The sequence below is a fragment of the Oryzias latipes genome, chromosome 2 (genome assembly GCF_053564925.1).
Source record: "Oryzias latipes strain Hd-rR chromosome 2, Olatipes_Hd-rR_3.1".
Lineage (NCBI taxonomy): Eukaryota > Metazoa > Chordata > Actinopteri > Beloniformes > Adrianichthyidae > Oryzias > Oryzias latipes.
Window position 1 is genome coordinate 22,534,612 of NC_136238.1, and position 17,676 is coordinate 22,552,287.

The following is a 17,676-nucleotide window of genomic DNA, read 5'->3' on the forward strand; positions in this document are numbered from 1 at the left end:
AATAAAAAACCATTTCAGCCATTGACTTTTATTTTTGAAATATGACACACATATGCTTCCATGTAAAAGTGATTCTCTGCATCCAGAGGCTGTCATTCCTCACTAAGATCCACTCTGTTCATTCATGTCCTCTGGAGAAAACAGATTTTATGTTCAGAAAGTTTCAACTAGTTTCAGACATTCTATAAAATGAGGAGATTCAACTGGATTTAGATGAAACTTCTTCAAAACTGCAGCTAAAAATGTTGTCAGCATGAAAAAAATGAAGTTTTACCCACAAAACACCAAAGAAAAAGGCAGTTCAATCAGAAAACTGTGGAAAACATCAATCAAACCAAAACTCTGAGTCTTTCAAACTGCATGAGTCAATATTTGATCATCAACAGAACAGAGATGATAGAAAAATGAATCAACTGAGAGACTTTTGTTCACTAACTGAGATCAGATGGGATTTCTGATCCAAAAACTGACTTCAAATGACTTGAATCCAAACCAGTGAGTCATGTGACCACAGCGTTTGTCCGTGTCTACACTATGAACATTCTGGTCACATGACCACGTTGGAGGTTTCTGAATGAAACTCTGTTTGTTTGTCAATGAGAGTTTCTGGAGAACAGAAAAGTGTGAAAAATCTGGAACCAGAATCTTGTGATCCAGAGTTCTGGTTCTGTAGCTGTCCCAGAGACAGAACCAGGATCCAACGCCTGACTGTGTTTTCCCCTGACCCACACATAGATCTATCTAATCCAGAAATGTTCTGTCTGATCAATGATTCCCTCAATCCTTGATTGGTCCATCCCAAACTCAAGTCTGTCCATCAAATGGAGATCAAAGAAGAAAGTGATGATCTAGAAAAGAATCTGTTTGTCTGCAGGTCTGTTTTTCTCCAGATCCTGGAGCTGCTGAACATCTGAATCCAACCCATGTTTCAGACCAACACTCCAAGTTAGAATGAGAAGAGGAAGTGCAGTTCTCCATCAGTCCACCGGGGGAGCTGCAGCACAATAACTGTCCACTTGATGCTGAGAGAGACAGTGGAGTTGATCTCAGATCAGTTCCTGCTGCAGCTCTGACACTCATCTCCACTTCCTCTGATTCCTCCATCACTCTGCTCTCCACCTCCCAGGAACACCGTCCAGTCACAACATCTCTGCAGACCAGCTGCTGCTCCTCTCTGCTCCTTTAGGAGGAACATCAGTCCGACCAGCCATGTTCCTCCCACCTGTGAAGAGAAAGTAGAGAGACAGAGGTGATGGAGTGTCTCCTGATCCTGGTCTATCAGTCAGTGATGCAGCACAGCAGCAGAAAGAGCAGCAGGAGCTTCAGTCCTGTTCAGAGCAGCAGCTTCCTGTCATCTTGTTGATGCACTTCAGTGCACTTCAGTGGCGAGTGGTGTTTCTGTGAGCAGCTAGAGAAAGCCTCTGGAGAAGGTTTCTTTTATTTCTCATCACTCATGGTGGTTTCTATGGCTTGTCAAAACTGCTGCTGTGACCAAATGAATGAAACCGTCACCAGGCTCATGGACGATATTAGTAAAACTCGCTGATACTTTAAGATATATTGACCCGACGGTCTTCACCCCAGTACCCTCTGAATGTGCTATCCTAGGCACTTTAACATTGGGAGTTGGGTCATCTAGACCCACTAGACAGAGCTCTGAACCTTTTTTCTTCAATGATTTGTGATCTTCACTGGTGTCCATGGATTACATGAAATCTTTCCACCTTTATCCACCTTTGTCATGGTAGGGAGAACACGTCAATGTAAGGGTGGGGTCATCTAAGATATCACAAGGGTTAAAGAGGACCGACCATCAACTCTCAATACTCCCCCAGATCCAACATCTACAGGATCACAACAAAACTCTGTCCTCTTCCTCAGACCCTTCAGCCAGATATCCCACAAACCATCACCACAACTTGTCATCTTCACCATACCATCTGTTTTATCCACACAGTCTTTTCTCCAGGAAACGCAACAGGAACTATAATAATCTTAACACATTGCACATCCAGAACTCGTCCAGTTACCACCAATAGAATCACAGCAATATATCAACTGAACTGAATTTGACAGTCTTAAACATTCAATCAATATCAAACAAATAATTTCTTATTCTAAAAGTTCATAGAAGAAAATCAGTCCAAGCCAAAAATCCTCTTTGCTATAATTGATGAAATAATAAATCCAATCTCTGGCCTGCCCTCCACTTTTAGCAGTAAAGTTTGAGTAGCAGAGTATGTAGACCTCTTTACCACTAAGGTAGATGATCTTAGATCATCTTCCTTACAGGGAATGGATCAACAACCCTTGTTGATCTTTTTACAGTACGTCCTCCTATCAGTGAGAGAACACGCGATAGTTGTGTTTTGATTGATGTTGCGACGCTTAATTGGTTTAAATCCCACCTCACAGATGGAGATTCTGTTGTTAATTTAAATGATTTTTTTTTTATCTGGGAGACACCAACGGACATGAAGGGGGGCCCCAAGGCTCTATCCTGGGTCCCACACTTTTTAATCTTTACATGCTTCGCCTTGGTGATGTCATCAGGAGACACGGCATTAACTCATAGCTATGCTGATGACACTCAATTGTGTGTAGCTGTGTCACCCAATGATACAAAACCCATGGACAGCCTTTTAAACTGTATTTCAGATATTAAAATGTGGATGGGAGAAAAATGTTTGCAGCTCGACCAAGAAAAAAACAGAAATCTTGGTTATCGGTTCTGAAGATGAAAGAAATAAGGTCCAATTATATCTGTCAACCAACTATATGACTATATGTGATACAGTAAAGAACCTCGATGTGGTTCTAGACGCAGATCTTGGGTTATAACGGCATAACTACATTTTACCATCTGAGGAATATCACACGAGTGAGACCCTGTCTCTCTAGAGCCAGTGCTGAAATTTTAATTCGTGCTTTTATCACATCAAGAATTGATTACTCAAATGCCCACCTTTCTGGTGTTAAGAAAACCATTCCTAATGGTATGCAGCTAGTCCAGAACTCGGCTAGACAACTTTTAACGAGAACCAGGAAGAGGGAGCACATTACACCAAGCTTAAAATCTCTGCACTGGGTCATTGTCAGCTTTAGGATTTATTTTAAGATTATTTTAATAGTTTATGAGAGTCTTCATGGTCTTGGTTCTACTTTTATATTAGACTTGCTTTGAGATTATGGACCTCCCATGGGTTCACCGGCCTGCTTAAGGTCACTAGGTCCAGAAAAAAATCTACGACGTGGCCTCGTTTAGATACTAGAGGCCTCGTCTGTTGAACAACCTCCCTGAGGATATGAGGGCCTCATCCACTGTCGAAGTTTTTAAAAAGAGACTAAAGACACAACTATTTAATTCAGCTTTTAAGTACATCTCCTATGTGGGATTTAGAATTTTACTCTTGTATTTTGTATGTTATGTTATGATATTTATTTATTTATGGCTTTTTAGTCAAGTTGTACTTTTTTCTACCTCTGTGCCGGTTCCAAGCCCGGTTTGAGAAGGTTGCGTCAGGAAGGGCATCCGGCGTAAAACATTGCCAAGTTTACCATGCGACTTGTTCGCTGTGGCAACCCCTGATGGTAAAAGCCGAAAGAGAAAGAAGAGTCAAGTTGTACTTTTTTACATCAAAACTTTTCTAATTTGTATTCTAGGTGTTTTAGACTTTTTATGCATTAACTATGTCTTGGCTGAGGTGTTTGGGCTCCCAGAGGATTTGGCCCTGTTGGCCTCTGGCTTCTTTTGTTTCAGGTCCTCTGAGCTACCTGGCCTGGTGGTGGCGCATTGGACCTGGGGGTTGGGGGGGGGGGGGGGGGGGGGGGTGAGGCAGGAGAGGCTGGGGCTTAGTTGTGCTTGTATTGTCTGGATAATGACGCCGCAGCAAACAAAAGGACCGTTTGGACAGCCCTTCTGGGTTCTTTCTTCTTTAGCTTTTTATAATTATTTTTTTTAAATTTGTCTTTGTTTTTGTGTTTTTATTATGAGGGGCTTATTCTGTTATTTTTAGCATCCGTGGGAATTGGTGTTTTTGCGTTCTTGTTTGTTTTTATGTACAGCACCTTGACCTGTTCTTTTTACATAAAAGGAGCTTCATACATAAAATTAATTTAATTTTTAATTTAAATCTTCACCTGTTGGAGCTTCTGCTGCTCTGTTTGGCTGACTGTTGTCCTGAAGCCTGTCATCATTCTCCTCAGAGCTTCACTGAGAAGCTGCAGCTTCACAGGAAACTCTGCATCTTTGCTCTCAGACTAACTTTAGGACCAAACATCTGGAAGCAGCTGGACTGACTCCAACCCTCTACTGACCTCAGAGTCTGCAGTTTGGAGTTTGGACTCTCCACCAGATCCTGGAGCTGCTGAACATCTGAAGACTGAAGGTTGTTGAACATCAGATCCAGTTCTGTCAGGTGGGACGGGTTGGACTTCAGAGCGGAGACCAGAGCAGCACAGCTGGTCTTTGACAAACTGCAATAGTTCAACCTGAATCCAGAACAAAGAGTTGAGTTTAAAGACAAAGTTCTTGTTTTTCATCCTTCACTTCTAAAGAGAATAATTCAGAGTTGAAGTCTAGGAGAAGCAAAGAAGAAGAACATTCAGGAACATTCAGGATAACATGCAGCTGCTTCAGGAAAGAAGTCCAGATGTGTGAAAGTCAAACATCAGCCTGTGGCTGCATCCAAACCAACTGATGTTTCTGCACCAACAGCAGAAAAAGTCCACTTCCTTTTTCTGCTCAGCTCTTCTCCAAAAAGCACTGAAACATGGGAGAATTTCAGCAGCATGATGCTGGAAAGTCTTCATCCCAGTTTTCAGGAGATGATCTTCCAGTCCTTCTGTGCTGCAGTCCTTCAAGCCAGAGACTTTCAGCTCTAACCGATGTGGGTGAACACAACTGTCATCATTTTGATCTGAACACAACTGAAACATGGAGTCTGACCTCAGAGTCTGCAGTCTGCAGTCTGGACTCTCCAGAAAACCAGACAGATGAACAACTCCTGAATCCTGCAGGTTCTCGTTCCAACTCAGGTCCAGTTCTGTCAGGTTGGACGGGTTTTTCTTCAGAGCGGAGACCAGAGCTTCACAGCTGATCTCTGACAAACTGCAGCTCCACAACCTGAAATCAGACAGAAAAGTGTGTTCAGGAGCAGTGATGCAGCTGGAGGTCCAGGAACTTGGTACATTCAGTCAGGGGGGACCCGCCCTGATGACAGACTGACAGATGACATTCTGACTAATAAGCAATTTCTCTTGGAAAAACCAGGATTTTTAATTCAAACAGAATGTTGTTTTCTTTTTCCTTTATGCAACAGTCCTCTGCTGGTTCTTCTTCACTGACATCTATCTGACGCTTTTTCCTGAAACAGAGAAAAACAGACAGAACTTGTAGGAAATCAACCTTTGAAGGAAACCTGACCTGAGAGTCTCCAGTTTACAGTGTGGACTCTCCAGTCCAACAGACAGAAGCTTCACTCCTAAATCCTGCAGGTTGTTGTAACTCAGGTCCAGAACTCTGAGTCTAGAGGACTGAGAACTGAGAACTGAGGATAGAGCTACACAGCTTCTCTTTGACAGATTACAGTCACTCAGTCTGAAAAAAAGACATACAGAAGTTATCGAATCTTTCATGTTTCCACTCAGATTCATTTGTTCATTTTCCTGAGAGTTCTTACAGAGCTTTGTTGGAGGCTTTGATCACTGGCAGCAGCCTCAGAAGAGCCTCCTCTGAAGCAGAGTATTTCTGCAGGTCAAACTCTTCCAGATCTTCCTCTGATGACAGTAAGATGAAGACCAGAGCAGACCACTGAGCAGGAGACAGTTTATCTGTGGAGAGACGTCCTGACCTCAGGGACTGTTGGATCTCCTTCACTGGAGGACCATCATTCAGTTCATTCAGACAGTGGAACAGGTTGATGCTTTTCTCTGTAGGTAGATCCTCACTGATCTTCTCCTTGATGAACTGGACTGTTTCCTGATTGGTCTGTGAGCTACTTCCTGTCTGAGTCAGTAGACCTCGTAGGAGATTCTGATTGGTCTGCGATGAAAGACCCAGGAGGAAGCGGAGGAACAAGTCCAGGTGTCCGTTTGGACTCTCTAAGGTCTTCTCCACAGCACTCTGGTAGAACTGGACTGGACCGCTTTTTTTCAGTTTGAGAATCTTTAAGGATTTTTTCTTCTGTTCGTCTTCCATAAGGTTGACTCCAGAGGTGATGAAGGTCAGGTGGACATGAAGAGCAGCCAGAAACTCCTGAACACTCAGATGGATGAAGCAGAAGACCTTGTCCTGGTACAGGCCTCTCTCCTCTCTAAAGATCTGTATGAACATTCTTGAGTACACTGAGGCTGCTCTGATATCGATGCCACACTCAGTCAGGTCGGATTTATGGAAGATCAGGTTTCCTTTCTGCAGCTGCTCAAAAGCCAGTTTTCCCAGAGACTCCATCATCTTCCTGCTCCCTGGACTCCAGTGAGGATCTGTCTCAGTCCCTCCATAATATGTACCCTTCTTGACTTTGGCCTGAACCACCAGGAAGTGGAAGTACATCTCAGTCAGGCTCTTGCGCAGCTTTCCTCCCTCTCTGCTCTTCAGCAGATCCTCCAGAACTGTAGCAGTGATCCAGCAGAAGACTGGGATGTGGCACATGATGTGGAGGCTTCTGGATCTCTTGATGTGGGAGATGATCCTGCTGGCCTGCTCTTCATCTCTGAACCTCTTCCGGAAGTACTCCTCCTTCTGTGGATCATCAAACCCTCTGACCTCTGTCACCATATCAACACACTCAGCAGGGATCTGATTGGCTGCTGCAGGTCGTGTGGTTATCCAGAGGCGAGCAGAGGGAAGCAGGTTCCCCCTGATGAGGTTTGTCAGCAGATTAGCCACTGAGGTGGGCTTTCTAGGGTCATTTACGATCTGAGTCTTGTGGAAGTCCAGAGGAAGTCGACACTCATCCAGACCATCAAAGATGAAGAGGACCTGGAAATATTTAAAGCTGCAGATTCCTGCTTGTTTGGTTTCAGGGAAGAAGTGATGAACAAGTTCCACCAAGCTGAACTTCTCCTCTTTCAGCACATTCAGCTCTCTGAAAGTGAATGGAAATGTGAAGTGGAGGTTCTGGTGGGCTTTGCCTTCAGCCCAGTCCAGAGTGAACTTCTGAGTTAAGACTGTTTTCCCGATGCCAGCCACTCCCTTAGTCATCACGGTTCTGATTGGTTCTTGTCTTCCAGCTGGGAGTTGGAAGAGCTCTTCTTGTCTGATGCTTGTTTCTGCTCTGTCTGCTTTCCTGGATGCTGCTTCAATCTGTCTGACCTCATGTTCTTCATTCAGCTCTCCTCTTCCTCCCTCTGTGATGAAGAGTTCTGTGTAGATCTCATTCAGAAGGGTTAGGTTTCCTGCTTTAGCCATCTCCTCAAACAAACACTGGAACTTCTTCATTAGACCAGATTGGACTTTATGTCGACAAACTACAGCAGTCAAACCTGAATGAAGACAACAAACAGTAGATCAACTCTCTGCAGCCCTTAATGATGAGGGTTTGAATCCCTGTAGTTCCATGTGTTCAGACATCAGTAAATCTTCATTTATCAGCAGCTGAAACCTTCAGAGAAATCCTCTTACTGCTCTGCAGTCCATCAGCCAGCTCCTCCTGCTTCATTCTCCTCAGGAAGTTCACTGTGATCTTCCTCAGTGACTCTCTGCTGCTCCTCAGCCCTTCATCTTCATCTTCCAGCTCCTCCTCATCCTCTCTGTGACTCAGAAGCTTCTGGATCTTCTTCAGCTCCTTCTTGACAAAAGTGACAATGTTGTCCTCCAGCAGCTGCAACAAAATTCCAGATGAATGAGCCAATCAGAGTGAAGTCATGGAGCCAAACATCAGCTCCATGTTGGACACACTGACAGTCCACCGGTGTTCAAAGTGCAGCATGGAGACGACTGTGGACAGAATGATGGGAAAGTAGTTTGTGTTCATGTACAGACCAGAAAGATGGAGTCCAACTGTGTTTGATGCTGCTGGACAGACGGACCACTGGGAGTCTCTGAGCTCTGCTGGTCCAGTCTGTGGAGAATCAGCAATAATCAGATCCTACTGGACCCGCTGGTGGCCGTGCAAACACTCAGTACAATCCTTATTTCATTCATCTTTTAAGCCGTTTTATGCCTTTCAGGGTCACAGGGTTCCCAAAGCCTATCCCAGCCATATGTGGGCGAAGGCTGGCAACACCCTGGACAGGTTGCCACACACACACACCCTTGCACACTCATATTCACATCTATGGGCAATTTTGAGTAACCAATTAACCTATAAAGCATGTCTTTGGATGTGGGAGGAAGCCAGAGTCCCAGCAGAAAACCCACACATACACAGGGAGAACATGCAAACTCCACACAGAAAGGTCCCCCATTGATGTCCAGTTTCAGGTCCCCCAGCAGGGACTTGAATTGACGGCGTTAACCACTGCCCCACCGAGCAGCTTTTAGTACACTTTAAGATGTATTCTTTCATTGTGACTGCTGTGTTTGTGGAAAAGCTCCAACACTCACTGCTGCACACATGAAGATAGAAATGTCTGTGAGAAAGAATGTTTACATGTAGCTCACCTATCTGCACCAGAAGATGATGATGATTTAACCTTTGTGCTATCCTAGGCACTTTGACTTTGGGAGTGAGGTAATCTAGACCCCACAAGAAAATGTGTTGAACAATTTTTTCTTCAATGATTTGTGATCTTTACTGGTTTTGATGGATTACATGAAATCCTCTCCACCCTTATCCACCTTTGTCATGGTAGGGATAACACGTCAATGGTCATCTTGACCCCGTAGGATAGCACAAGGTTTTAAGTCAATGAATCCACCCTTTGACTAGTCACAGTTTTGAGCAGTGTGGAGCGGGGGCGTGTCTGAGCTTTTGCCTGGTGCCTCTCAACATTGCACACCTGATCCTCATCTCATTGATCTTTCTGTAATAGCCTGAATCTTTCTCTTCCTCCCTGCCAGATGATTTATATTCAGTTGCTATATGTGACCGTCCTGTGTTTCAAGTCTAGCTCCCTGATTCAGCTTCCTGTCTGATTTTGTTCTGTTTCGCGAATAATAAACTGTTAACCTGTCCTCGGCATCAGACTCTGCTTTGGGATCCAACCACTCAACATAACAGAATCATCTGGCCATAATGGACCCCGCAGAGTTTCAAGAGGTTAAACATGTCCTCTCAATCCAAGGGGCTCTTGGTGGACGGCATGACCAGGCACTCCAGGAGATTAGGAACACCCTCCAACACCTTTCCACTGGAGTTAATCGTCTCGGCTGCCTCCTGAAAGGGGTTTCCTCGTAACTCACCTCAATAAGATTTCCAGACCCAGCTCTGTCACTGTAGATTTGTGTACGATCAGCAGCCTCTCATGTATTCATCTGATAAATCCAAAGTTGTGTTTATCGTGAGTTCTTTCTCCAAATACTAATAATAAACATCATGTCTTAATTTAACTAGTGAAACTGTGATGGTACCTACGCTGCCACCCAATCAGGGCAGTAACTTCCTGCATCACACCCTACATATATCTGTTCACTTTATTTGTTTGCATATACTTTTAGTTTTCTTTTTCAAACATAACACAAACACATTTGAACAAAAAATTTAATAACATGTTTCAGTTTACTTTATTATAATTTGCTTCATTAATTTGTTCTGTTTTGAGTTACCCACGCTAAAGGGAACCATTGTAGCTGCTGCTGCCATCTGCTGCTGGACCCATCAAGTCAGGCCTGACACAACAATGCATGCCAGTCAGCAGAGGCCTTACATTCAGCCGGCAGCTAATTGGACTGAACCATCGCCCAATGGACAAGGAATTCTTTCTGTTTCTTTACTTTAGTTTCTATTTTGATGTTCTTTATTTTCATTCATTTGTGTATGTTCATTTACCAAAGGATGGGCTTTAGTTTAGTTGGTTTGTTGTAGTTTGTCTTAGTCTTTTTAAGTTCCCCCTTGTGTGTCTAGTTAGTTTGATCAGCCACTATATATGTTCCCTTGTGTTTTCAATTAGGTAGGTCAGTTTAATTAAGTTGGTTTGTCTGTTCAGTTGTCCTGTTACATTTAAAAGCTTGAGTTAATTTTGTTACTTTGACCTCTTTTAGGGCCCGTTTTTGCCCATTTACACTTTTTGAAAAATAAATTTAAATATGTTTGATTAAATTGTTTGTTGTCCTTACTTTATACTGCTCAGTCCACCACAGAAACAGAATAAAATTAAGCAGTAAAACGACACTACATGGATGAGATGCTGCTCCATTGTTAGCATTTGCTAACCATGTGCTAATATCCGCTCCCTGTACTTTGAGTTGTGTAGTAGCTCTGTCTCTGGCTAAGTGTAAGTGTACATTTACCTAATAAAGTGATTTTCACAATAGAAAAATTTACAGCACAAAAATACCCACTACACTTTCTTACCTTGTTTTAACATTTCAATCCAAGTTACATCCGCCATTTTTATTTCCCGCTGCTTCGCCGGACTTTACCTGCAAATTTCGGCCAATCAGATCAACCAGAAAGGTTACCGCCCCCAAGTGACGAAAACACCCCCCTGAACACTTCATGCAAACCAAGCAAGCATGCAGGATTGCGCAGTCAGAGCTTTATGCTCATTCAGTTTCCTAATACAGTCGCTCAGGATTGCAATCATGCAGTTTTAAAATGCGGGGTCGCCCGGTTTGCATTGTGCTTGCGCAGTTGGAAGGTTCGCTTACTCAGTTCACGAATAAACTCGTTCAGTTATCTTTGCACTCCTTCAATTAATGGCAGCCATGAAACGCCATAGTTCAACATGTCAGGCTTGTGTTTCAGCAGCTGCTAGCAAACAAACTCTAAGCTAAAGGAGAAAAATGTGACTTTCATGTCTCTACTGTCAGATCTTTGGGTTTGTGATTGAGAAAGGCCAACTTAAACCAGGTCCTACCAAGATCAAAGCTGTAGCAGATTGGCGTACAACCACTAATGGGAAGCAGCTTCAAAGGTTTTTGGAGTTTGCTAACTTTTATCGGAGGTTTATAAGGAACTAAAGTTCTGTGGCCTCTCTCCTGACCAAGCTGACCTCTGTAAAAGAACACTTCTACTTGTCCTCAGGAGCTGATGGAGCCTTTGTGAAGTTGAAAAGTCTGCTTTGCTCTGCTCCTGTGTTGTCCCATCCTGATCCTACAGCTCAGTTCATGGTGGAAGTGGATGCCTCAGAGTCGGGAGTTGGGGCAATGCTCTCCCAGCGTTCATCCTCAGATCAGAAGATGCATCCCTGCACTTTCTCCCCCCGGCAGCTTTCTCCTTCAGAGAAGAATTATGACTTGGGAAATCGAGAGTTGTTGGCCGTCGTGCTGGCCTTGAGGGAATGGAGCCATTGGCTGGAAGTAACATCTCAACCTTTCTTGGTATGGACTGATCACAGGAACTTATCCTACCTCCGTTCTGCCCGCAGACTGAATCCCCGTCAGGCTGGGTGGTCCCTTTTCCTAAACCGCTTTAATTTCACACTCACATACGCAACCTGAAGCCTGATGCCCTGTCCAGGCAATTTGAGCTGCCAACCTCCTGCAACACTCCCCAGGACACCATCCTACCACGTTGCTGTGTTGTCTGTGCAGCCATCTGGGAGGTGGAGCATGTGGTTCAGAGGGCTCTGGAAGACCTTCTTTCTCCTCCTGAATGTCCCTCAAGTCTTCTGTTTGTTCCCTCACCTGCTCGTTCCTCCGTGTTGCAGTAGGGCCACAACATCATGCTGGCTTGCTATCCTGAGATACACCGGACCTTGATCTTACTTGAACAGTGCTTCTGGTGGCCCTCCATGTCTGCTGACACATGGGAGTTTGTCCAGACCTGTTTTGCTTCGGCTTCCTAACTACCAGCTGAACTTGTGCGACCATTCCCAGTTCCACATCAACCCTGGTACCACATAGCTGTGGATTTCATCACTGGGCTTCCACCCTCTGAACCAGACCTCAAGTCCTTTATCTGAATAATTGTTTATCATTTGAACTAGAATCCAGACTCCTTCAACTCTGACAAACACTTACTGTTCCACTCCTAAACGCATGACTTTGAAGTCATGATTAGTAGTCTTTGATGTCTCAGTCCTTTTGGATCCCCAGCTGGATCCAGATCCAGGTCCCGGTTGGTTCCTGTGAAGAATGAAGGTTGCTGGTGTGAGTCCTGAGCTCTGACATGGAGAAGATCATGGACAGTTGGAGATCTTCATCTCACCTCTGAGCTTTGATCTGGTTGTCATGGTTACCATCTCTGCTTTTAGAGGGAGGGGCTCCCTCCTTTAAGTCCTCACACTTATCCATGCTGCTGGATTCACTGGATCCACATCAGCTCACACACACCTTCCTCCTTCACCTGCAGAGGAAACATGTCTTCTTAAACTCTGACAGATATCCTGATTTTTACCAGATGATTCTGAGCTCTGTACGCTGGGAACTAAACTTTGTTTGATTGTGTTAACTAAGCTGATGAACCGACTCATCCTGGTTTTAAGATTAAGAGTTTATTGCCATTTTAAAATGTAAAACAAGTACATTGAATTATTTTCTTTGCGGCTCTCAAGTCAAGGTAAGTTACCCTAGGACAACATAAAAGAACAAAGTTCATTAATAAAGATCAGCAAGAAAGTTGAAGAAAGAGAAGAGTAGAGTAAAATATGATTTGCAGACAGACATAATGCAGTCATAACCACATGCTATTGCAGTTTCCCAACCTTTTCATTATTGTACTTTTTGTCATGTTTGTGACATATTGTGGTTGTTGTTCATTGTTCATTGCTCTTATTGTTGTGGCTGGTTAGCATTTTGTGTGGTTCAGTTTAGTCCAGTCTTCCCTCTCTTATGTCCAGTGCTAGCATTCTGACTGCAGCTGGGAAGAAGCTTTTCTGGAAGCGTGTGGTGTGTGCATGGATGATTTCAGGCCTGTAGCGTCTGAGCTTATGGCCCAAGTCCATTTAATCATGTGTGCAGGGTTAGGGTTAGGGTTGGCCCTAACCCTTTGTTTCTCACAGGAAGGTGGAGGTGACACCCTTTGGAGAAGGCAATTATCTTTTTGTTTCTCTCCTGCATTCTCCTGGGAACCTTTGTTAGCTTTGTCTAGAATAAAAAGAAGGACGATCTGTGTTAGTTTATCCGTGTGAAAAGGCCTTGCAAGTCCGAAGATGATGTGAGAAGGCTGCAGAAGATAGACATATCGTAATTAATGTTTTATAATCCTGCTGCAGCTGTGCCTTCTTGTTCCCCCTCCTAAGAGCTCAGCGCATATGTAAATAAGGGGCACCCGACAAAGTTAATAAAAGGGGAGGCGACAGAAGTATTGCGCCAGAGCGGAGAGAGATTGTAACTGGTTATCATTCTCTGTTTGTTCTCCTTGTAAAAAGGTACCTTTGTCTCTTGTCTTTCTTTCCTTCGATGTTATTCTGATGTTGGAGGTTGTTTTAACCCAACACTAAGGCAGCACCCCTTGTTCCTGTGCTGATTGTCTGCTCTGCAGAGACCTTCTTTCCCATCCTCACCACCTGTGGTCTGTCCGTGAGAAAGTCCAGTATCCAGTTTCGGGTGAGTGTAGGCACTCCCAGTTCGGTGAGTTTGCCAGTCATCTTCACATCCATACTGTATTAACAGCAGAGCTGTAGTCCAGGAACAGTGACTGAGCATAGGTGTTCTTAGTGTCCAGGGGCCTCATTTATAAACGTTGCGTACGCACAAAAGAAGGCGTACGCCATTTTCTACGCAATAGTTGAGATTTATAAAAAGCAAACTTGACGGGAAAATGTGCGGTCCTTCACGGAAGGTCTGACCCAGGCGTACGCACAAAAACGGGTGAAATGAGAAACGGCGACACCGTCGGCAGATGGAAGAAACACGTGAAAGTGAAAATGACAATACTGCCTCTCAGAAATAACATGAAGACTTCACAAAGCAAGTCTTACAATTAACAGCCTACACGAACACCCGTTTGATCGATCAGCAGTGAAAAAAAAAATCAAACGAAAATTACAACAGAAATTCAAATGAACACTTATTTGCAAAAAGAAAAGGGAAATTTGTTCTGCAATATTGGCATGTTGTGCAATTCATCCTCATAAAATAAATATAAATAAATAAATATAGTTAACAGAACGAAATAATGTACAAAACTGATATTCCCGTCAGTGTGTCCGTCTGGCGGAGCAGATATAGGTGCAATTAGACAGACAGATGGATAGATAGAGAGAGATGCATTAATTGTCCACTAGGGAAAGTTGTTTTCATATTAAAACATTTCTTCATAAGCTATGGGATTATGATATTCATGCATATGCTTTTAGTTTGTTTTATTTTTGATGAAACAATGTATGGCGTATGTCTCAACCATTCAGAAAGCAACGAGAAACAAGAAATTACATTTGCGCAGATCAATTTCCCATTTCCACGTCGATTATTACCGACATCTGTAGCTTGTCAGATGTAATTAAATGGATGGAAATAAAATGCCCCATCACAATGCGTAATGACGCACAATGGCTGATCTTGCGCTCTTAGAAGATGTGGCAAATGGAAGAATTCGGAGTGAACGCATCTTTAGACAGCAAGAAAACTTGCTGGCAAACGAGGACGAGTGGCTTATGAGCCGGTTCCGACTTCGTCGAGCCGTCCTGTTGGACCTCTGCGGGCTTTTGGGGGTGTGTCACCCGGTGCATCTGGCGCGTCGTGTCCCCCTCCGCCTCAGTCACCACTCGACTAAGGGATTCCCCAATTCTTGCCGCTAGTCTCTCATCAAGAGGGGTCAGCTCCGGTGTCGTCGTCGCCCCCCCCCCCCCCCCATCCCGTGGCAAAAACACTCTGGCGATGGAGCGCCAGAGGTTTTTTTGCCTCGACTTTGATGTCCGACCATCCGACCATTTCTCTTTTTATTTCGGCCACGGTCCGAGGTTGTGAGGCTACAGCATTTAAGGCGTCTGCCACCGTCTGCCACTCACGTGGCTTTTAGGCATTAGTAATGCCCACACTGTGCCCTCCAAACAACATTTACCTCCTCTTTTCCACCTCGCCAACGATAACTTCTACTTCACATTGAGTGAAGTTACGTTTTTTTGATTTCCTCTCTGTGTTTGCCATGGTTTCGCAATCAATGAATATTCATTTGTGGGCGTTTCACGGACTATTTATGGGCAACTATGGGCGTGTCATACAGCCGCAAAAGCTGCGCTGCATTTAGATTTGGTTGTGATTTATTAAGGGAAAGATGCGTAGGATGTGCGTGCGCACGGTTTTATAAATCCGAATATTTCTGTGCGTACGCACGTCCTATGTTTTATCCGTACGCCACTTCTGACGCAAATCCTACGCAAAGTTTTATAAATGAGGCCCCAGGTGTTGCAGGGCAAGGTGAAGTGCCAGGGCCACAGCGTCTTCTGCTGATCTATTGGGGTGGTAGGAAACTGATAGGGTCTACTGATTTATCGACCAAGGGGGCTAGCCAGGCGGCGCCGCCTGCATGCTTTCCCTCCCCGTCTTCCCCGCTTGCGTGGCGGCTTCTGGGAGATGAGCCTGCTGCGGCCTGTCGCTGTAAGATACCAGCGTGGGGTTGTAGCTCCAGGGGGGGTTCAAGATATTTGTGTTGAAATAACCTCTGTCACTCCTTTGTTCCAACCTTAAGATAGTTTCCCAGTTGTACTTGGTGTGAGCAACTGTTTGGACACTATGAGACAAAGACAGAACTAACAACAACAAAACAAAACAAAACCTGACACTGGGGGTAGTGCGATGTTGTGCACAGGAGAGCGCCTTTTTGACTCCATAAGAATGATTTATACCATGGTCCGCATGAATACTCGATTCTGATTGGCTGCTGGGTGTGCATTAAAAAGTGATAATTCACAGCGACAACCACAGCCTAAAAAAGAAATTCCAGTCACATAGCATAAATGTTCTGTACCACTGCGCTGGTATCTGTAAAACAAACTGTATCTTCATCATCTGGGCAAAAACAAGCGGTAAGAGGTTAACTCTGAACTGATGCTTTATGTAACCCATCATGACAATCAGCATCTATATCACTTCCTTTTCCATCTGCAGTCAAGGTTGGTGCAGACTCAGCACGTTGTCATATTATCGTGTCAACGCACCATAACTGCACGCCTAAAAATGAATTTCCGCTCACATATCACTGCGCTGGCATAAAACTTAAAACATACGTTGAGATACGTTATTTCACAGTTTACAGCGAGACAGCAAAAAGACCTGAGTTATTTCGTTGTTTCTTTTAACTTGATTGGTGAATTTGATAATTTTGATGACTGGAATGCAGCCATAGAGAAAGAGAGACAAGAACATCAAAAGAGGGAGAGGAGACACAAAGAAGTGACACCTCCTCCTTCGCATCGCGTCGGACGGTTCAGGCTTCCACGGCGTGCGTTAAAAAGTAATAATGCACACTTCGTCGGCCCTTAACCCTTACACACATTATACACAGGGGTAATACAGGTTCCTCATGTATTTTTACACACATTATAAATGTGTGTAAAAATACATGAGGAACCTGAAAGAACATCCACAGATCAAACGGAATCAGAGTTTCTGGAAGAAGTCGCCATGTTGTCAGTAACCTCTGATGTGTTTGTCTGCTGCTCTTTTCCTCACAGATCAGAGACAACAGCTTCATCATGAGAGCAGAAAACAACTTTTTCACAAAGACTCACCGTGACAGAAGAAGAAAACGGAGGAAACGCCAACGTCTGTGTCTGCTGGACAAACTCTGCTGTCTGAGTTTGAGAACAGCCCTCCTCCCTCTGTGTGTGCGGGTGTGTGTGTGAGGGTGGGTGTGTAAGTTTGTGGGTGTGCGTGAGTGAGTGTGTGTGTGTGTGTGCATTTGTGTGACTTATTTCTCCTCTCTGCATTTACAAGAATTAGTTTGACCGCAACTGCAGCAGTCAATGAGCAGTTGACTCCTAAATAGAATCCTAATTGTGTTTCAGCTCTAGGGGGCTGAACTAAACTCAAACTAAAATATTTGCTTAAATCCTCTTTTCCTCTAAAGATTCTACATGGAAGTAAATCCTAAACTCCTGAGGAGCTGAAGGATTTTTCTGTTCTGACAGGAGTCAGTTCATCTGCTTCACTAAGACTAAAACAAAGATTATGAATCTTGTGAATATAAGAAAAAACCTTCAACTCTGTAGTTGATGCTGAGAAGCAGAGCAGAAGAGAACAGTTCAGAGGATCTCAATGTTCCTTCCTCTGGAGGAAAGCTGCAGCCAAACCCTGAGACTTATGCTATGTTCATACCATGCATCTGACATGTGATAAAGAACACTTGTTCAGCACAAACCACAATGTGTGTCACCCTCACACTGTCCAAACCGTTAACAGACAATGATCTGCACGTATCTGCGAGCAGGGGGGGCTTCTTCTACTGTTTATTAGTGCGTGTCCACCATACACAGCTGGAAAAGGCTTGATGTCAAATCTTACAAATGACTTAGTGTCATGTAATTCAGGCCGGGCACAAACTGCAATTGCCAATTTGTCCTCTATTATCAGACAGTTTTAAAATTTCTGTGGTTACACCTTCATGTTTAATGATGCTGATTCAAAGAGACTTCACACGCATGACAATACCAACGCTACAGAGGAAAAGGAAGTGGAAACGACCACAG

At 44.0% G+C, this 17,676-nt stretch overlaps 1 protein-coding gene across 3 annotated transcripts; it reads right to left on the minus strand.

Moving 5' to 3' along the window:
• Positions 1-463: 463 nt before the first annotated feature.
• LOC144986786 (NLR family CARD domain-containing protein 3-like) lies at positions 464-16,820 on the minus strand. 3 transcript variants are annotated; one of them, XM_078934862.1, is made up of 10 exons: positions 16,720-16,820; positions 12,255-12,392; positions 12,068-12,172; positions 7,985-8,063; positions 7,625-7,823; positions 5,682-7,485; positions 5,426-5,599; positions 4,949-5,125; positions 4,318-4,491; positions 464-1,222 (listed from the first exon to the last, which is right to left on the minus strand). In XM_078934862.1, the coding sequence occupies exons 2-10, from the start codon at positions 12,338-12,340 to the stop codon at positions 1,195-1,197; spliced, it is 2,826 nt and encodes a 941-aa protein (XP_078790988.1). In that variant the 5' UTR covers positions 12,341-12,392; positions 16,720-16,820; the 3' UTR covers positions 464-1,194. The 3 variants fall into 3 exon arrangements, with proteins under 3 accessions (XP_078790988.1, XP_078790981.1, XP_078790979.1); XM_078934855.1 differs by lacking the exon at positions 464-1,222 and having other exon boundaries at positions 3,837-4,491; XM_078934853.1 differs by lacking the exon at positions 464-1,222 and having other exon boundaries at positions 4,352-5,125.
• Positions 16,821-17,676: the final 856 nt, after the last annotated feature.

Bases quoted from the DNA above. Each gene is read 5' to 3' on its own strand.
- LOC144986786 (XM_078934853.1), bottom strand. From the start codon at position 12,340: ATGGATAAGTGTGAGGACTTAAAGGAGGGAGCCCCTCCCTCTAAAAGC. The intron at 8,064-12,067 runs GTAAGTGTTTGT...GATTCTCCACAG, and splicing joins ATGCGTTTAGGAGTGGAACA to ACTGGACCAGCAGAGCTCAG. The intron at 7,486-7,624 runs GTAAGAGGATTT...GTCTTCATTCAG, and splicing joins GGCTGATGGACTGCAGAGCA to GTTTGACTGCTGTAGTTTGT.